The sequence below is a fragment of the Polypterus senegalus genome, chromosome 10 (assembly GCF_016835505.1).
Source record: "Polypterus senegalus isolate Bchr_013 chromosome 10, ASM1683550v1, whole genome shotgun sequence".
In the NCBI taxonomy this organism is placed as follows: Eukaryota; Metazoa; Chordata; class Cladistia; order Polypteriformes; family Polypteridae; genus Polypterus; species Polypterus senegalus.
Genome location: NC_053163.1, coordinates 143,802,224 through 143,823,636, shown reverse-complemented (window position 1 = coordinate 143,823,636; position 21,413 = coordinate 143,802,224). Strand labels below are relative to the sequence as shown.

Here is a 21,413-nt window from a genome sequence, read left to right as displayed (position 1 = left end):
TTCCTGTACATTGTTCTCACTCAGACGTGCGTGCATGCAAGGTTAGTTTTCTTGGTTGTTTATGGTTAGTTTTTGTATAAATTAAGGATTTTTCAAATTTTCATTTTTTTCCCTGTGCTTAAAACTCATTAAAAAAAAAGTGTTTACAGCGAGCGGTTCGTAAGGCTGTAGCGTGAACTCCTGCAATGTTAGTTTTTCTCTGTTCAAGGTTTTCTCAGCGTTATTCAATGTTTTTACATTTAGTTTACTATTACACTGTGCATTCTATGGTATAATTAACTATTTTTTGTGCTTAAAAATCTAAAAAATATATTTACATACAGTTCGTACGGTCCAGAATGAATTAATTGTATTTACATACAATCCTATGGGGGACAGTAGTTCGGGTCACAACCAAATCGGGTTGAGACCAGAGTTCTGGAACGAATTACAGTCGTGACCCGAGGTTCTTCTGTATACACTACCGCTACTGGTCAAAAGTTTTAGAACACCTCTGTTTTTTTTTCAAATGTAATCTGTTGAAACGCAGTGAATGACCAAAAATGCTGAAAAAGTAAACAGTAACCTGCCAAAGGTTTAAATTTAAAGTTTAGGTTAGAAAATACTGAAAAAAATGACATTTCAGAATATTACAAATGGGCCACCTTCAGGGAACAGCTAACAGCAATTAAAGTAAATGAAGCCTTGCGAGTTGAAGCAAACAATTTGCACAGGTGTCCCAACTTGTGTCGATTACTTAAAAACCCTCCATCTGTCTTAAAGCAGAGTTGGAGCAGACTGTTTTACTACACCCCCCTGAAGTCCTACTTGGACAATATTCCAGTGATAATGCCAAGAAAACCGAAATTAGCAATGAAATGAGACAGAACATCCCTTAGAAGTGCAGGCCTTTCATTTTGAGAAACTGTAAAAAAAAAGAAATCCAAGTGTCAGCGAGTCCAGTGGTGTCCTACACAATCCAAAGGCAACTGGAAACTGGAAGAAACTCTGATAGGAAGAGAACTGACAGAGCCAAAGTCACCAGCCAATCAGAAGACAAGTTTCTTAGGATCACCGGCTTGTGTGATCACAGGCGCCTCACAGCACAACAACTTAGCAGTGCAGGTTGACAAAAGCAAATGTCAGTTTCTGCTGTGAAAGGAGACTTTGTGCTGCAGGTTTGACAGGGTGAGTGACAGGAAGAAAGCCATTCCTTAAAAGACAAAATAGAGTCTTGAAATACCAGCCGTGGACTACTGAAGACTGGGAGAAAGTCTTATGGACTGATGAGTCAAAATTTGAAATCTTTGGTTCATCACGCAGGGTGTTTGTACACCGTTGAGCTGGTGAAAGGATAGTCCCTCAGTGTGTGACGCCAGCTGTCAAACATGGAGTTCCGAGGAAGTGTGATGGTCTCGAGTTCTTTTGCTAGAGGTAGAGTTGGCGACTTGCACAGAGTGACTGGCATTCTGAACCAAAGGGGTTACCTCAGCATATCGGTCAGCGTCTAGTAGGTCAGGGGTTTATCCTACAGCAATACAATCACCCAAAACACACATTCAGGCTACGCCAGAACTACATTAAATCATAAAATAACTTAAAATTGTTAAGATGAATATACTTCCTAAGCTTCTCTTTTTATTTCAAAGCATTCCAGTATACATCGATACATCTTTTTTTGTTGTCGGGCTGTGGGCCTGGGGCTCCTGTCATGCCCCTGGCACTGCAGCCATCTGTGCCAGTCCCTCACATCGTCACACATTTGGTTCCACCGAAAGCTTCTGCTCTGCACAGTTTGCAATTCGTATACGAGAATAGCTCGCAAGATTCTTTCCTGAACGTCACGGTAGCGCTACGCATTGCTTTGACCATCCCTGTAACGGGCGCGTCTGCTGAATGCAGCTTTTCCAAGCTCAAGCTAATTAAGGATGATTTGACGACCAGCATGACCCAAGAGCGACTGAATGGTTTGGCAGTAATATCAATTGAGCAAGATGTTGGCCAAACCCTTGAGTATTCGGAACTGATAAAAGGATTTTGCCAGGATGAAAGTGCGGAAAGTAGATTTCTTACGCAAATTAAAGTCTTCAGAAAATACAGTTCAGTGCATCTCTTAGTCTTATTAACAGTTGGTAATTTATTATCCAAATTGCAGTCTTCACCTAAATCCCTAATAATATTGTCACACCGTCGTAACTTTGCCAAATGCGCTATAGCAAACGTTAATTTTAGGGATTCGTTTCGGATTCATTCAGAGAGTTCCCCATAAAATCATGAAATATGCCTATATTACCAGCCTTTACCTGATCCAGAACAAAATCAATATTTCACCACTCCGCATACACACAAGTGTACATGTAGGCCTACTAGTCACCTAAGGCCTTTTCCGGACGTTTTATTAGGACACCTTCCTGAGCTACGCCCCCCTGTGACGATGTGGGTTCTGGCTCCACGCTCCCATCTGATTTTTGGAAGCACTTGAACCCAACACCGTCGATAACGTAACCGAGTGAGCTAGTCAGTGAAGGCAATAAACATCTAAGCAAGGGGATGGTTGAAAGTGCAACAGTGCTTTTATTTAAAACTGTCCATCAAAACAGGTGTTCAAATAAATAGTGCAGTTCTCAAAGTTCTTTAAATAAATAAATAATCCATTAAAAGAACATTAGGCGGCGCGGTGGCGCAGTGGTAGCGCTGCTGCCTCGCAGTTAGGAGACCCGGGTTCACTTCCCGGGTCCTCCCTGCGTGAAGTTTGCATGTTCTCCCCGTGTCTGCGTGGGTTTTCTCCGGGCGCTCCGGTTTCCTCCCACAATCCAAAGACATGCAGGTTAGGTGGATTGACGATTCTAAAATTGGCCCTAGTGTGTGCTTGGTGTGTGGGTGTGTTTGTGTGTGTCCTGCGGTGGGTTGGCACCCTGACCAGGATTGGTTCCTGCCTTGTGCCCTGTGTTGGCTGGGATTGGCTCCAGCAGAACCCCGTGACCCTGTATTCGGATTCAGCGGGTTAGAAGATGGATGGATTAAAAGAACATGGAGGTAAAACCAATAAATAGAAAAAAACACAATCCTTAAAAACCAGAGGTTAAAATCTTCTCATGGAAGCAGTCTTTAAAACAACAAATCCGGTGCATCGTTTCTGTTAGCGTCTCACCTGCTTATCCCGTTTGGGCTTAGCAGCAGGCAAGACGCTCTCTGCAGCTGCCCTCCTCTAACACACTTGAGACTGGAGACCTCCCGATCCCTGGCTCCGGTATGGCACTCATCCCAGTCCCCGAGACTTGATTACCCCAATGGCCAGGACGCACACATTGGGGACTCCACCACCAAGCCTCCCGACTTCCGCTGCCTTTCCGCGGCCTTCTGCGGCTCATCGCTTGTACCAGGTCACTCCCGCTACATGGTCGCTCAGCGGGAGCAACATCCACTCAAACACCCGGGTGACGGCCTTACACCCAGCTTCCTCACAGCTGCCCTCGAGCGCTCAATCGCGCGCTCACCACACGCACGCACCGCCTGCTTCCTCGCTCCCTGTGTCCTCTGTCCTCTTTTCCTCTCTCTCTCTTTTCTCCTCTCTTTTTTGATCTCGATCTTTTTTTCCCCCCAAAACCGACTCGCGCTTCTTTTTAAATGACGAGGGCCACAGCAGCTGCACCATTAGCCATGGGACAATCACGAATGTGGGCAGTTCCTCACCTGTGCACTCGGTGAGAAACGGCCACACCCTACGGATCGCCCCACGGCTCGCTATGGCCCAACGTCCCCTCGCTAAGCCGCGAGCGCGTCGATTATTTATTTAAAAATGGCCTTTACTCAGTGAGCTGTGGACCCGCTATACCACACCCCCACCCCAGACTGCCCCCCAACCAGGGCCTGCACATTTCTGAACCGCGCAGGGCCCCCAAACTGCTAAGAACTGCCCTGCTCGGGAGTAACGCTGTTAGCAACTTATAGCTCAAGTAATCCTCGGGTTTAATGCTTACGTGAGACACGTTTATACGATTGCCCGAGTGACACTCCGGATTAACGCTAAGGATGAACAAGTGTACAAAAGTTCAACAAAATCGGTCCCGGCCACTAAGCCGAGTTGATTCATGCAGGCAGACAGACATGCCCATTACATGCAAATGCATCTAAAAATGGTTGGCAAGAAATTCCACAGCCACTATGGTCCTCCAACAGCTGAGAACACAGTAAATGAGAAATTAATTCAACGAACTAGGAATTCATTCAAAGACACAAACCAGCTTCAGAGTCAAAGACCTTTTTTCCAATTTTTAGGATCAGAGTTGAAAGTTAATATCCATCCATCCATATACCCTAACTACAGGGTCACGGGGGTCTGCTGGAGCCAATCCCTGCCAACACAGGGCGCAAGGCAAGAAACAAACCCCCGGGCAGGGCGCCAGCCCACCGCAGTCAAAGAGATATGCTTGTGGAAAAACGGAAAGACTCCATCATGCATTCACTTGCCTTCCGAAACTATGTAGTGTCATACAAAGAGAACGTAATTATGTTTAAAACTTGAATTTTAGGTAGGAAAGAGTGAACAAAAAAAGACCCCTTTTAGGAAAACACTGGGAACAAAAACGGATTGAATTCATTGGATACACAAGAATATATCAAGGCAACCCAAAAGATTTTGAGTCACTTTCTATACTTCAGTCAAATTTTACAAGATATTATTCAGTGGTCAATTTGAAATTTTCCATCTGCTACTGTGGCACTGTGGAATATCTGTTTCCTAGTAGATAGATAGATAGATAGATAGATAGATAGATAGATAGATAGATAGATAGATAGATATGAAAGGCACTATATAATAGATAGATAGATAGATAGATAGATATGAAAGGCACTATATAATAGATAGATAGATAGATAGATAGATAGATAGATAGATAGATAGATAGATAGATATGAAAGGCACTATATAATAGATAGATAGATAGATAGATAGATAGATAGATAGATAGATAGATAGATATGAAAGGCACTATATAATAGATAGATAGATAGATAGATAGATAGATAGATAGATAGATAGATAGATAGATAGATAGATAGATAGATAGATAGATAGATGATACTTTATTAATCCCAAGGGGAAATTCACATAATCCAAATTATGGTAGCTTGTTCTCAAAATGGTGTTGCCTGCATGGTGATGTGAGACTTAAACAACAAGGTGATACTGAATTTCTTGTGGCAGAGAAGAAATCAGCAATGAAAATCCAGAGTTAGAAATGTCCATTTCTTTGTAGTCTTAAATGATGTCATCTGTATAAAGGGTTTAGGGAATGATAGCAAGGTAGCTGTGAGTGCACGATTTAGACTGATAATGAAGGACATGCATGTTCTAGTTTGTCACTGTCACTGTCACTGTCACTAGACTGCTGAAGTTAACGGAGATTAAGCAGGAGAAGAGGAGGATAGCAGACACATCTACAGTGCCTTCACATATTAAACATTTTGTTATGTTGCATCCTAGTGCTAAAATCATTTCATTTTTACCTCATCAAGCAACACTTAATACCTGAGAATGACAAAGCAAAAGTAGAATTTGAATTTGCAAATTTATGAAAAACAAAAAACTAAAATGTCCCAGTGACACCAACATCCAAACCCTTTGCTTTGACACTTGAAATTTGCCTCAGTTGCATCCCATTCTATTGATAATAATTAATAATCTCGCTCCATCTTATATTTCAGAATGTCTGACACCTTATATTCCAAATCGTAACCTTAGATCATCAAATGAGTGTCTGCTTAGAATTCCAAGAGCTAAACTTTAAAGAAGTGGTGAGGCGGGCGGCCTTCTGCTGTTATGCACCTCAAATCTGGAAGAGCTTACTGATAGAAATTCGCTAGGCTAATACGGTGGAGCACTTTAAACAACTATTAAAAACAAATTAATAATAATAATAATTCATTACATTTATATAGCGCTTTTCTCAGTACTCAAAGCGCTATCCACACAGGGAGGAACCGGGAAGCGAACCCACACTTTAACATGGCTTACTCATAGCTTCATCTTAGTTTAATCCTGATGCTCTGCATATTCAATTAATTATCATTGCTATTCATGGTGGCTCCAAAATCCGTACTGACCCCTACTCTCTCTCCTGTTCTTTTTCTGGTTTTCTGAGGTGGCGATCTGCGCCCCCACCACCTGATCAAAGCACCGTGATGTCCCTGCATTGATGGATTAGAGGCCAGAAGTCCACATGACCGTCATCATCATCAAGTCCTTCCATGAGAACCTTGAATATAATGAATTATGTTAGGTAGAATACCCAGAGGGGACTGGGTGGTCTCGTGGCCTTGGAACCCCTGCAGATTTTATTTTTTTCTCCAGCCGTCTGGAGTTTTGTTTTGTTTTTTCTGTCCTCCCTGGCCATTGGACTTTACTTTTATTCTATGTTAATTAGTGTTCTCTTATTTTAATTCTTACTTTTTTACTTCTTACAAGTAAAGCACTTCGAGCTACATTATTTGTATGAAAATGTGCTATATAAATAAAAGTTGTTATTGTTGATCATCACTGAGATGTTTGTACACCTTCTTTGGAGTCCACTTGTGGTCAAGTCGATTGATTGGACTGATTAGGAAAGACGCACACCTCTCAATCGAAGGTATCACATTTAGCAAATTTCTTCAGAGCAGACACCAAATCATGAGGCCAAAGGAACTGCCTGCAGAGCTTAGAGTCAGGATTGTGTCAAGGCACACATCTGGGGTAGGCTACAAAAACATTTCTGCAGCATTGAAGGTTCCCAAGAGCACAGTGGCCTCCATAACTCTTAAAGGGAATAAGTTAGTCATTCAATCGTGACTGCCTGTCAATCCAACGATGATGCTCTCCATTCACTTGTTCATCTCTGTCACTCCCCTACCTATGTGTATGTTGGTGGGAGAGCAGGCCAATTTGGGAAAAGCAGACCCTGGGGCACGATGGGCAAGGAAATTGTCCCCCAAGTGCATTTGGTTGGTGATGTCTTGCTATTCTTGTCTCCACTTGTTGATGGACCCGTTGTTGTTCAGAGTGATGGACTCCTTCTATTATTGTTCCTCTCCAAAGTGCACAGTCCCCAACAAGTGTCTCAAGCTGCATGTGTAAAATGGAGCATGCCTTGAGAGAACACTTTGAGTAGCCCTTCCAGTGTTTCTTCGGTCCACCTTGAGGTTGGGATCCTTCACCTTATAGGACCATATTGGGAAGAAAAGACAAGCAAATTTGCACACTAGAAGTATTCCACATCTGCTGCCTCCAGAAGATCCTGGGTATCACTCGGGAGGACAGGGTACCACACATTTGAGTCGAATACATTTTGAAACAACCACGAGTATTTGTTGAGCTGGCCACGTGGCCAAACTAAGCAATTGAGGAAAGACCAAGAACCTGATGGTCACTCTGGTTGAGCTCCAGAGAACCTGTGTGCAGAAGGGAGAAACTTCAAGAAGGCCAACCATCACGGCAACACTCCACCAATCTGGTGTATATGGCAGATTGGTCATGGAGTTCACAAAAACTCTCAGACTACGAGAAACAAGATCCTCTGTTCTACTGAAACCAAGATTCAACTGTCTGACCTCAGTTCTAAGTGTCACTTTTGGAGGAAACTAGGCACTGCTCATCACCTACGCACTACCGTATCAATATTGAAGCATGGTGGTGGCAGCATCAGGGAATGTGAGACTAGCCGAGGTCAAAAGAAAGCTGAATGGAGCAAAGTACAGAGATATCCTTAATAAAACCTGGCCCAGAGCACTATGGACTGGAGACTGGGATGAAAGTTCACCTTCAACAAGACGATGACCCCAAGAAAAGCAAAATAAACCACAAGAGTGGCTTAGTGTTAACTCTATGAATGTCCATGATTAGCCCAGCCAGAGCCTGGACTTGATTGAAAATAACTATGCACCAAAAGTCTTCATCCGACCTGACAGAGCTTGAGAGAATCTGCAGAGGAGAGCAGCAAAAAATCCCCAAATCCAGGTGTGCAAAGTTGGGCACGTCGAACCAGCTGTAATCAGTGACAAAGGGGCTTCGATGGAGTACTAAGAGAAAGGTCAGTGTTATATTTCAGTTTTTTATTTTTCATAAATATTCAAAATTTAGGTGTGGGAATTATTATACACAGAACAATTTAATTTGTAGTATCAGACTTTGTATCTGATTCTGAAGGGAGATATGTGGTCGCCATGGGTAATCCAATGTAGGAAGTACTTCAGGATATAGAAGCTTTTATCTGTGGCACCTCTGTACAATAACCGCCTTTATCCACCCTCTCAAACGTACGCAGTTTTCAATGTTTGGAAAACACCCGAGACTAAATCACTTCAAGATTTGTACATAGACAATGTCTTTGCATTCTACGAACAATTACGCTCCAAATTTAACTTTCCATCAACACATTTCTTTCACTTCCTTCAAATTAGAAACTTTGCTAAGGAAATTCTTCCCAATTTTCCTCACCTTCCACCTACTTCTATTCTGGAAGAAATATCGGTCAGTCTTTAGGAGTCCAGCAGCATTTCTGTAATATATAAAAACATTTTACAGTCCCTTCCTTATAAAGACTTCAGAGGACAGTGGGAAAAGGATCTCTCACTCGACATCTCAGAAAAGGAGTGGAAGGTAGCAATGCACAGAATCCACTCGAGCTCCATATGCGCAAGGCATACAATTATTCAACTTAAAAACTTTTATTGAGTACGTCTGTCTCGCTTTAAATTGTTTCCAGGGCCAAAAAACAACCTGCAAACGTTGCAATCGAGTTCCAGCCTCATTGGGTCACATGTTCTGGGTGTGCACCAAATTAACATCATGCCGGACCAAAATCTTTAAATGCTCCTCAGACAGCCTTGGTGTCACAATCCCCCCTAATCCACGAACAGCTGTGTTTGGTGGGCTTACAGAGGGGCTTAAAGTGGAGGAGGACACACAAACTGTAATTGCCTTCACTTCACTAATGGCACGTAGACTAATTTTGCTCAACTGGAAGAATCCTAACCCACCTCTTTTCAGTCAGTGGGTAACTGATGTTGTATATTATTTAAAACTGGAAAAAAATCAAATTTTTTTTAAAACCTGGCAGGACCTAATCAATAAGATTTTAGAATAAGCATTTAAATTGAGGAATTAAATTTCTCCCCTTTTTTTGCCCGCTTTTATAAAATTTTTATTCTGGCTGTTGGCCTTGCCCTCTTTCTCATGGGTGAGGGTTGATTTGAACTTAGTTTTCTCAAGTTTGACTGGCTTGTATGGAATGTTACTTGGTTTTAATAAATTCAATAAAATGTAAAAAAAAAAAAATCAAAAATAACTAAAATCCTGTTTTCGCTTTCTCTTTTTGCAGTGATGAGTATTGCTTGATGAGGGAAAAAACTGAATTGAAACGATGTAGCCAATGGTGTTCAGTGTGCCACTGTGATCTGTGAGGGTTATATCATACACATTATTTTATTAAAAATAGACATTTGCTGAAGCCACACAAACCAGCTGATAGGGTGAATTTGACAGGGAGATAGGATGAGTTAAGTGTTATACACAGTGCTCATGTGCCCTGTTTGATGATATCTCCCTATTATAAAAATACATCTTGGAAGGAGACGAGACGTGATTTTCTCGGAGTGACACTCATATGTCCCGCAAGATGAGTCCATGCCTGGGGCTGGAAATAAAAGACAAAGAGTAGATGACAAAGTCGAATGTCGTAAAGAACTAAAAAATGTTGGCGATATACACATGCAGAGCATGTTAGAGATACTGGAAGTACGCAAATCCAAAGTCTCAATAAAAGGATAGTAAAAATCGGATTAGTGTAAACAAATGGAAATTACTACTCGGTGAAATAATGGAACAGCGAAAAGAGATTGAATATACAGTTCGGATTTAAACTTTAAGTCAGAGACTTATAGATCGTCAAATTCGTGTTGCCATCAGGGAAAAAAAGGTCGTTTTTTTTCCCAGTGAAGAGGCCTTTCCGTGAGAATTAAAAGATTCCAAAAACATTGGCGCGGTATACATGTAGAGCAGGTCAGAGATAATGGAAGTACGAAAATTCGAAAGTCTCAAAAAAAAAAAAGCATAGTAAAGATTGCATTAGTGCAAACAAACGGAAATTATTACTCGGTGAAATAACGGAACAGAGAAAAGAGATCGAATATATTGTTCGGATTTAAACTTTAAGTCGGAGCCTTTCCGCGAGAATTAAAAGATTCCAAAAACGTTGGCACAGTATGAAGTCCTGTGAGACGGAGACTTTTAACATGAGATTCTTTCAAGTCACGCCCTACTTACAACCATTTCAAACAAGGCCACAGTCATCTAACCTCAGTCATGTGAATGTTTTTGGCAGACGCACATCCTTTACTCTCAGCTCTTATAAATTATATCAGGACAATCATTTTATACATTCAAGATGACACGTCAACGACAAAGCGAAGAAGAAAGATCATGGACAAACATTCGAGAAAGTCATTTTATTTATTAGAGAGAAAGAAACAATATTCACTCACAGGCAGATATACGTTGCGTTGTCACGATGTAACTCCAAACACGGTATTAAAATTCAATGCGATCTTGAAGAAAAGTTAATTCCAAATATTGCTTTTACTAAAGTTGTAAAGTAAAAGTGAAAATAATGCATATGTAACAGTTCCCATGAAAATAACAATCGCTTTAAAATGTATATCCGGTAAACCAAACCCGGGGGTGGGAGAAAAAAGCGAGCAGGCGGGCAGTAGTAGCCTAGTCGATATATATAAAGGAGAGTTGGGATCCGAGAGACTGTGTTTGTGTGTTTGTGGAGGAATTGAGAGTTAAGGCGGGTGGGGGAATCACGTGATCATCTCCCCTTCCATTCACGTCATTTCATTTACTTCTTTTCGCTCTGAGGTGAGCTCCGCGGCTGACTCGGACTTGCCGTTCTTTTTCCTTAGTGTTTAGTCCTTTCTCCTTTACAAATTTACTGTTTAGTACACGCGGTACTTACACAGTCACTCATAAAAGGGGAGGAGACTCCATGCAAGAAATGGGTATTGAAACTACCTTGCAATCAACGAGGCCATTAAACGGATCTCAAGAGAGGTCTTCTAGGTTGGAAAAAAACCGCTTGGCTGCCAAAACCAGGCAATTAAACGAATCTCAACAAGAAACGACTTCTACGTTAGAAAAAAAAACGATTCGCTGCCAAAATCAGGCGATTAAACGAATCTAAAGAAGACAGGATTTCTAGATTTGGAAAAGGACGATTGGCTGCCAAAACCAGGCAGTTAAAAGAATCTGAAAAAGACAGGACGTCTAGACTGGAAAAGCCACGGTCCGCTGCCAAAACTAGCCGGTTAAACACGCAGCGGATCGGTCTGCTAGTATATATATATATATATATATATATATATATATATATATATATATATATATATATATATATATATATATATATATATATATGAATGAGGGACATTCAAAAGTTTCCACACTTCTTTTAACTATATTTATTAAGAATTTAAAAAAAAAATGACATCACTTTTCTACATAGTAAAAGGCTGCAACTCTACATCCGTCACACTAGTACGGCCATTTTTGAACATTTCAATCCACTCATAGACGACTCTACAAGAGAGAACTCGTACTGAACACACATGCAGAGATGAATTTGAGCTCCCACCACACCTTCCGCCCACAAAAAGCGTACGACAGAACGCTGTTCCTCTTTGGTGCAGTTTATAAGTTTTGTAGCCATCTTCACCACAGGGTGACGACTCGTATACTAAACAGCAAGGGCAGCCGGCTTGCCAGACAGAACTAGTCACATGACACTCTCAGAATGACCAATTACTACTTTTCCCACCTTCACCGTTTCCAACGAAAATATAAAAGGGCAGAAAGTTTTTGAATGTCCCTCGTATATGTCGCCAGGGCCACTGTCCACATAAGCTGCGAATGATTACAGCAGGTGAAAAAAGTGCTATGTTGGTCTGAGAAGAGCACAGCTCAGGTGGCAGTTGCTCATATCTAGCAAGGTTTATAAAAAGCGCGAGTATATAAAATGGAGAAAAACCATCCAGAAGCTAGAAGCCATCTAAATGCCGACTTCCACTCTGTCCAGCCAATTGAACGTGCATTCATCTGGATTGCCACTGAAGAACTGGATGATGATAATATTGCTCCAAAGGCTTCTGGGATATGTATGTATAGTTTTATTATACTATATTGCAAATTTGGAGTGAAAGCTACATTTTAAAGCAAGTTAAATATATCTTTTTGTACCATATTTCTCTTGTCTGATTATATCCGCCATGGTTACATACATCCAGGTTCACGTATGTCCTGCATTCAATAAAGAACACAATCCCAGGGAGAAAGCGCCCCCTGCTGGAGACAAATGATTTTAGCACAAGACTGCAAAATAGCAAAACATGTAAAAAGTGAAGGAGCCTGAATACATTTTGAAGGCACTGTAGATGTTGTTTGAGCATTCACATTAATTGCAATAAAAAGCTTTCTAGACAACTGTCATATTTTTCTAAAAACAAATTCTGCAGTAACTAAAAGGCAGATCACTTAATGGCAGATAATGAGATACAATAAGGAAAGAAATGAGAAAACTAATACCAGAGCAGAAAAAAACACTGAACTTGTTGGACAAAAAAATGGAACAGAACAGAAAAACAGAAACTGGGATACAAAAATTATGGAATTTCACAGCAAATAAATATAAAGAGGGAGAAAATGATTTAAAGAAAGTGAACAAAAGACAAGATTAAGGACAACATTTTCAAGAGAAATAAGGAAAGCTACAGTATGCAATTTCTGAGACCGAGAAAGGATGGAATTAATGTGTACATAATGAGTACAGTTCACAAGACACGTCAGGATAAAAATGGAATTCCAGCAAAAGAAACATGTTTGCCTAATTGCAGCCCAAGAAGAGTCACGTGCATTTCAATTGTAAAAGGATATGCAAAGAAAATGGAATTTACAGGAAATATAAGGAAGTCTTAGAAAACTTGGAAAAACAACAATGTTGGAATTCTGGAAGTGAAACTAATATTCTAACAGATAAGGGAATACAATCACGAGATATACGATACGAGTGATACTAATAAAGGGTTTATAACTAGTATAAATTTCAAAAAAGATACAGGGTGGTAAAACAAGTGACATTCTAAAAGGGAAATGATGGGCTTTAAAAAATGGAAGATTTTCCAGCCATTAAGGGTTCTTCATTTACCTGGTGAAGCGCACACTGCAGATGTCGCACTCGTATGGCTTCTCGCCCGTATGTGTGCGAATGTGTCGAGGCAGCTTTCCTGCTCCCTGGATAACCTTGGAACAGATGGGACACTTCTGGAATGCTTTGGAGCGCATCTTCTTGACACCCAGGCTCCCTGTTGTGTCGCCACCATGTGGCGTCCAGGCTGGCAGACCCTCGCCCACTAAATCATCATGCCGCCCGCTGTTAAAGTAATTCAGGTAAAATTCCACATCGTGCTCCTCGCCGTCCACCTCCTCGCCTGCAGCCTCCAGCTCTTTCTGCCGTTCAAAAGAATCCATCATCTGCTGGAGCAGTGCACTTGCAGACAGATTGCCCCTCTCCCCTGCTACGCCATAATGTCCATTCTGTGAGGAGGAGGAGGAAGCAAGAGGAGCCTCGCCTCTGGGTTCACCCTCTGCTCCTTGCACCCAGGAAAATGGGTACCTCCTGAGCTTTACCTCTTCCTCATCCTCCTCCTCCTCATTGTCCTCCTCATCTCCATCCCCCACTGGGTAATGAGAGGGTGGCTGAGCGAGTGCCAGTGCCAGAGAGGAGTAGTATTCTTGAGTAGCAGTCCCATTCGTCTCATATGGCAGCCCCTCTCCTCCATTGCGCTGGCTCAAGTGCTGGTGCGGCTGGAGATCCCTGAGGTCAGGGGTACTGCAGCTACTACTAAAGTGCGAGCTGTGGCTCTGGAAGAACTCCAGGAACTCCTGGGCTCTGAGCTGGTTCCCCTGGTCAACTAGGTCAGCCAGCTCTTTGCGTCCCTGTTGGTCCTCTTGCTTGGAGACCATCCTCTCCTGTCAAACAGAAGTGATGAAAAATGATTTCAAATGACCTAAAGGCACTTGGGCAGAAACTCTACATCATATACAGTTGTAGTCAGAAGTGTCCATACACTAAGGGCTCGTTTATACTTCACGCTCAGAACGCGTACGCGCACACATCATGGCTGCCACACGTTCCCAGTGTTCATTTGATGCGTCCCAGAGCCGGCCTTAGGGCGATCGCTTCGGACCCACAGCTGGAGGGGGCCCACTGCGCCCAAGGTTTTTTTTTTTTTTCCTGTGATGCGACGCTGCTGCGGAGGGCCCAATGGAGCAACAGACTCCTTCACTCCAACCTCTATTACTAATTTTTTTATATATATGTAATTCACGGGCAACATATTCCATCACCTAATTACTCCACGTGGACATCTCCACTCGGCACTCCAGTCTTCATTACGCTTCACTCAGGCCCGCGTGCCTGTTGCCGCCTCCACGGCTCATCTGTGCCCCTGTCCTCAGTAGGCGGCCACTTACGCTTCAGTCCGGCATTGAATTCAATTGAGCAAGAGATAGTCGAATCTCTTGATTATTCTGAACTTATTCATGAGTTTGCCAGTGCCAAGGTTCGAAAAGTGTCTTTTGTGTGAAACAGATTTCAATATCTGCTGGTAAGTTATTTTATACAGAAATCTGAATATCTCGAAAGTAGGAAAACAAGCTTTAAAACCGAATAAAAATGTAAAAACAAAATAATGTGGATCTCATCTTCATAAAATAAAAAAAAATATAAAAAACAAAAAAAAAAACTGCTTGGCCTAGCTATTTATCTCCACGTGCTGCCTGGTGGAAACAGCAAAAGCGGGCTAAAATGTAGCTTTATCTGTTAATGTATCGTCACTAAAGACATTTATGTGGGCTCACTCCGACCTCCATCACTCATACCCTTCACTCAGGGCCTTGTACGACAGTCTGAGCAGACAGCCTGCAAATTTGGCTCCTGTCAGTGTGTAACGGAAATCGTCAAAAAGTGATGGTTTTAGATGCTGGGAAAACGCATTTCTGCAACTCAGAATGCAGGAAATCGCTTTGGTGGCCGGAGCTCTGCCCCGGATCCCCTAGCTGCAGGGGTCAGGCCTCTTACGGGCCCTTGGTATCAGTTTGCTTCGGGCCCAAAATTGTCTAGGGCCGGCTCTGTGCGTCCTCTGAGCAGGTCCTCCGAAATTAACTCAACGCGTGCGCAAGTTGCAGTACCAGCAAAAAGTCGGGGGGCGCAGTGTGAGAAAAGTCGGAATGTGACGTCAGAGTCTGTTTACTATCTGCATGTGACAGAAAGCCGCTTTGAGGATCCTACGAGACCGATGTGCGCGCTTCGATGTTTGGTGAATGGTTGGATGTGGTGAAGCAAAATGCCGACATACAAATGCATTTGTGGTGCTTTTATATTCAAGCGTCACATTTTCCTGATCGTAATGACACGATACATTTTAAAAGTCTCACGTACCGTCTTTTGTGCCGTCTTTTTTTTATTTGCACCTTCACAACAGTAATAAAATGTATAGCTATGTATTTGAGCCACAGAGAAAAAAAATAAGGACACAGTGAAAAGGTGAATTTTGTGATTAAAGTTCAGCTTAAATATCAAAAAGTCCGCTTTAATCTTGTAGTTTACTTTATCATTTAAGTAGGCCGTCATAAACGTCATCTTAAAACCGACCCAGTTGTTAATCGCTACGCGCTTCTGGGACTTCCTCCTGACCTGACAGCAGCGGCAATCAGCAATAGATCACGACACAAAACACATTAAATGTGTGATATTCCAGCTCTCTGCACATTTAGATTTATACTTGATATCACTTTCATGATGAAATGCATTTAAGTATGTATGTTACATTTTACAGATAAATCGTTAAGGTAAGTACTGCCCTCACTGTAATGCCAGTAACCATGTCAGGTGCTGGCATTACAGTGATTGGCTGGCCGGAACACGTCATCGGGTGCTATATATGCAGGCACTGCCATATAATGTTTTAGAGCGTCAGCTCACCTGCAGGCACTGGCATATAATGTTTTAGAGCGTCAGCTTACCTGTAGGCACTGCCATATAATGTTTTAGAGCGTCAGCTTACCTGCAGGCACTGCCATATAATGTTTTAGAGCGTCAACTCACCTGCAGGCACTGGCATATAATGTTTTAGAGCGTCATTTTTCCTGTAAAATTTATTTTTTTGGGGGGTTTTGGGTGTGTTTTTGTCAGTCTGTAAAAGTGGCGTACAACTCAGACAAACTGGTTCCCAGCAGCAACTTGGGAGTCCAAGATGCATCCAGACATCGTCCCCATGCTTTTCCCGGTCCATCTGGGTGGTGTTTCTGTCACTTTCTGACCTTTACCAATGGACCAGGCACCCTCCCCTCTTCAGAGCAGGGGGTGCCTGGTTGTCTCCCATTGACTTACATTATACTCAGGTGCTCGATAGAGAACACCCGAACACTTTGGTGCACGCTCATCACTAGTAGCTTGCACAGCAGTAGGGTCCGCTGGAGCGTCCCGTCGCGTCGCGTGAAGTATAAACTAGCCTTGGAGTCAATTCTTTCAAACTCCCTCCCACCTCCCACAAGTTTTATACTAACAAGCTATAAATTGGGCATAATGTTTAAGACATCTGCTTTGTGCAGGGCAAAAGGATTTTTTTCCACCAATGTTCACAGACAGATTATTTCACTTTTTTTGACAATATTACAATTCCAGTGTGTCACAATTTTTGTTGACTGTGCCTTTAAACAGCTTGGAAAATTCTAGAAAATGATGTCAAGCCTTTAGGCAATTAGACAATTAGCTTCTGATAGTGGATTACCCTAAGTAGAGTCAACACGTGAATGGATATTAAGGCCTACCATCAAACTCACTGCCTCTTTGGGAAAAAATCAAAAGAAATCGGCCAAGATCTCAGAAAAAAAATTGGGGACCTCCACAAATCTGATTCATCCTAGGGAACAATTTCCAAATACCTCCATGTTTATCTGCACGAACAAGAATATGCAAGTATGAACACCATGGGACCACACAGCCATCATTTCTCTCAGAAAAGAGACGCATTCTGTCTCCTAGAGAAGAACATACTTCTGCACACAAATTCCAACTCAATTTACCAGGACAACAGCAAAGGACCTTATGAAGATGCTGCAGGAAACCGGTAGACAAATATCTCTACAGTAAAACGAGTCCGACATCAACATAACCTGAAAGGCTGCTCAGCAAGGAGGAAGCCCCTGCTCCAAAGTCGCCATAAACAAGCCAGACTTCAGTTTGCAATGATACATGAGGACAAAGATCTTACCTTCTGAAAAAATGTCCTCTGGTCTGATGAATCCAAGATTAAACTGTTGGACCATAATGACCATCATTATGTTTGGAGGAGAAATTGTGAGGCTTGCAAGCTAAAGAACATCATCCCAACTGCCAATCATGTTGTGGAGGCTGCAGGAGGGACTGCATCACTTCACAAAACAGATGGCATCATGAAGAAGGAAAAAGATGGAGAAATACTACAGCAACATCTCAAGAGCTCAGCAAGGAAATTAGAGCTCAGGTGCAGATGGGTCTTCTAAATGGACAAGGACCCCAAGCAGACCTCCACAGTTGTGGCAAAATGGCTTAAGGACAACAAGGTCAAGGTATTGCAGTGGCCACCACAAAGCCCTGACCTCAGTCTGATTGAACTCAAAAAGAGTGTGCAAGAAAGGAGGCCTAGGAACCTGTCCCAGTTACACCAGTTCTATCTGGAGGAATGGGCCAAAATTCCAGCAACTTATTGTAAGAAGCTTGTGGAAAGCGACTCAAAACATCTGGCTCAAGTTCAACAATTTGAAGGCATAAATATGAACATTAACAAAGTGTATGGACACTTGTGACCCACTGGAATTGTGATATAGTCAAAAAAAGTGAAATCATCTGTCTGTGAACATTGTCCTGTACAAAGTAGATGTCTTAAACGACATGCCAAATTTATAGTATGCCATCAAGACTCCACAAAGGTGTAGTGCCAACATCTCAAAGACATTTTAGACATTGACTCAATGCCTTCAGCAATGAAAGAAGGCAAAGTAAACTCAGTGCCAGTATTTCATGGCATCTCCTTGATCTCAGAGTCAGCCTATTCAGTCTCACTGGTGATTTAGTAATCGCAGTGGGCGCTCAGTGACCTGCGGGCCTTCACTCAAAAGTGGAGTAATGACCACTGTGCCACCAAGCAAACTGAGCTCCTGCACTTAATGATAGTTCAAAACCTTAGTGCCCAGTACGCAGTGGCAGCTCTCTAAACCCTATTGCCAGAGTTGAGGGAAGGTTTAGTGACTCTGCAGCTTTATACCACAAAACATAATTGTTAAAATGACAGGCTGCTGCAGAAACTGCACTAGAGTTTGAAGTTCTGGAACGTGTTATTAGACACACATTCCTCAGTAGGTTACAACCCTGCCCCACCTATGCATGCTTATACCAACACTCCCCCCCCAGCAGTTAACACGATGGGCCTTCCGTCACCTCCTTAACTTGAGAGGACATCACACTGTTCACCTTATCCTACTCATACCAGCCTCATGAAGCAATCTGACAAGTACCTGTTGCTTGAGGACGTCCGATTCCAACAGGTGGCTGCACACATCTCCGACAGCCTGGATCTCCAGCAGTCGAGCGGCACTCAAGATGTCCCGAATGCTACAGGTGCTCACGGTGAGAGTGGCCGTGTAGGCAAACTCCAGGAGGGCAGCAAGCGCCTCTGCTGAAATAAAATCGATGTGATAGACGCTCTGACGATCAGCTACTGCACCCGAGGTAAAGAGCTTGTGGAAGTAGGGGCTACAGGCTGCCAGGACCGAGCGGTGAGCCGGGAACTCCTGGCCCTGGACGATAATGAGCACGTCACACAAAACTCCTCCTTGGCGCTGCTCATTCAGACCTCCCAGTACCTCACTGCTGTGGTCAGGGAAGGGGACCCCAATGGGCCCATCTGACGCCGAGACCCCCCCACTGCCTCCTGAAGACATCTTCCACCAGCCTGCCGGTGTACAGCCCTTCACAGACGCTGCCACCTCCGTCCCGTTGTGCGCCAGCCTGTACTTGTGCCGACCTGCAAGACAGAATTGAGATCTGGCATGAGACATGCTGAAGGCTTCAGGAGCTGGAAGTAAGACAGTAGGCACAGGCCTTCATCAGTGAGGAAGCAGGAAGTACCGTGGGCCTTCACGAACTGGAGATCAAGTCAGAGAATTTGATGCCTCTGGCCGTCCTTTCAACTGGGTTCAGAACATTCAGAAGACAGTCAAACTAATACCCCCTCAAATGCCCCCCACCCCCCGTCCCAAGACACACGCAGCAGCACCCTGGGGAGTGTCTGGGATTAGCTCAGCTGCCTAGGTGTTGCTTCATGAGAGCTGGCAGGAATCGGCTCCTTATAACAAGCACTGGCGAGGTGACTTCTGCCTACAAGCAACACCCTCCCCCAACCCCCTCTCCACCCAAACGGGCACCTCAGTCCAGGATTTGATCGCTTGCAAAGCAGTTTGCTGTTGTCTTCTCCTCCTCCCTCAAACTGTGAACTGTGTAAGCTGCCATCAGGAAGTGGGATCTCTGACTGCACAGCAGCTTGGGAGATGTAGTTTGTGCCAGAGCAGCTATCATTCAGGAGCATAGCCCTTGCCCCCTGAGCGCCACCCATTTTCAACCTTCAGGGAACTGGTCTGAGCTTCAGCTGTCACTCACTCTGCCTCTCCGGGCCTTATAGGCTTCTTCTCTTTTGGTTCCTGTTTTTCCTGCATCCCAGGCCCTCTGGGATTTGTAGTCCTCCTGCTCAGTTCCACCTGCTCCTGAGGCCCATGACAGGACTACGAGTCCCAGGCTATCTGTCTACCTCCACACTCCCCCCTTTCCCTGCAACACACCCAGCCATGTCAGGGACAGAACTGCACTTGAAGATATGGCAAATAAGAGGCCAGGTACACAAAGTGTAGGCAATGCTGGCGAGGGAAGGGGATGAGGGCTCTCAAACTATTCCTGTTAAGATGTGCCAGGGAAACGGCCTTGCCAGTCTTGGAGAGAGAAAGAAAATGAGAGAGAGAGAGCGAGAGAGAGAGAGAGGGGTTTTGGGGAACGAAGGGTGGGCGCTGCAGGCCTAGTTTCTACAGAGCACCCCACACACGAAGGGATCGAGGGCACGGAAAAAGATGGGCACCATGACTACCCAGTAATATTATCCTCTCGGGGCAGCATAAGCCATCCATTCCACCACACTGGACTCGTTTGTTACGCTTTGCCAACCGCCCACCATTACCACTCCCCCCCCACTCCCCACCCTCACCCTCAACCTCACCACCACCACCACCACCCCGAGCTTCTCATTCTAACTACACAATTCCACTATCCATAAAGTTCACAAAAACAGAAATTAAAAAGCAGAGTGGGAAAAACTTCCCTTACAGTAAAAATATAAAACAGGCAGACACATTAAACCTCAGGCATCAGCTGAGCACCCCCCCTCCTTTCCTCCCTCCTTCCTTCACTCCCTCCCTCTCCCTCTTGCTTGCCCCCCCCTCTCTCTCTCTCTCTCTCTCTCTGTTTCTTTTGTGAAGCAGCTGTTCTCCTTAAAGAGACAGTGGCGAGCTTAGCCCCTAGTACGGGAGCGGGAAAGAGTATGGGGTATGGCCCAGGCAGTGCTCACCTGTGGTTTGCCGATCCGCTGTCGCGGTGGCGGACTCCTGCTCTCACTGTCTCGCTGGCCCTGGCGGTTACAGCCTGCTCTCCAAGGCCCCGTATGCAGTCAAGCAGCAGCAGGAGCTGCGGCTAGCCAGCAGATCAGCTCTCTTCCTGGATTCTGGAGGGCAAAGGGGACCCTCCCTTTCTATTTTTTTTTTCTTAAAGAGACAGTCCCTTTTTATTTATTTACAACCCCCCCCCTTCCCTTTTCATTTTTCATCTTCCCTTTTTTTTTTTTTGTTTGGAAATTCACTACTTAAGGTCTCCTGTGGAACTGAAAAGCAGAAAATGGGAAACCACATCTCCCTCGGGCTAAGATGTCCCCATTTAGGAAAAGGCAGCTTCTGTCTTGCGTTGCTTTTATTTTTTTTTTTTTTGGTCGCTGTCTCTTGCTCATCCCCTCGCTCTCTCTCCAATTTTTTTTTTTTTTGGCTTTAGCTGTTTAGAGTTGCACCACCCAGCCCACAGCCTGAGGTGATGTTCCACCAAAAAACCTTTAAAAAAGAGGCTCCTGCCGAACCCAGCTATCTAATCGTGCCATCGTTTTATTAAGAAACACATCACAGCTCTCCAGTCGGCTCTCTCCATACTTCAAAGTTCAACTTCAATTCTCCCCTAAATTTTTGTTTTTTTTCCCTGTAATGAACTGAAAGT

General features: G+C 43.6%; 1 protein-coding gene across 2 annotated transcripts; it reads right to left on the bottom strand.

The window, feature by feature from the left end:
* Nucleotides 1–11,534: 11,534 nt before the first annotated feature.
* zbtb7a (zinc finger and BTB domain containing 7a) lies at nt 11,535–20,882 on the bottom strand. 2 transcript variants are annotated; one of them, XM_039766930.1, is made up of 4 exons: nt 20,725–20,882; nt 18,629–19,137; nt 13,218–14,041; nt 11,535–12,358 (listed from the first exon to the last, which is right to left on the bottom strand). In XM_039766930.1, the coding sequence occupies exons 2-4, from the start codon at nt 19,052–19,054 to the stop codon at nt 12,217–12,219; spliced, it is 1,392 nt and encodes a 463-aa protein (XP_039622864.1). In that variant the 5' UTR covers nt 19,055–19,137; nt 20,725–20,882; the 3' UTR covers nt 11,535–12,216. The 2 variants fall into 2 exon arrangements, with proteins under 2 accessions (XP_039622864.1, XP_039622865.1); XM_039766931.1 differs by lacking the exon at nt 20,725–20,882 and adding an exon at nt 19,242–19,328.
* Between the last annotated feature and the right edge of the window lie 531 nt (nt 20,883–21,413).

What these genes read in the sequence shown, in the direction of transcription:
- zbtb7a (XM_039766930.1), bottom strand. Translation starts at nt 19,054, where the DNA reads ATGTCTTCAGGAGGCAGTGGGGGGGTCTCGGCGTCAGATGGGCCCATT. An exon ending in CGGACGTCCTCAAGCAACAG is followed by an intron (nt 14,042 to 18,628) that starts GTACTTGTCAGA and finishes TCTGTTTGACAG; the next exon opens with GAGAGGATGGTCTCCAAGCA. An exon ending in TGCAGTGTGCGCTTCACCAG is followed by an intron (nt 12,359 to 13,217) that starts GTAAATGAAGAA and finishes ATTTGTCTCCAG; the next exon opens with CAGGGGGCGCTTTCTCCCTG.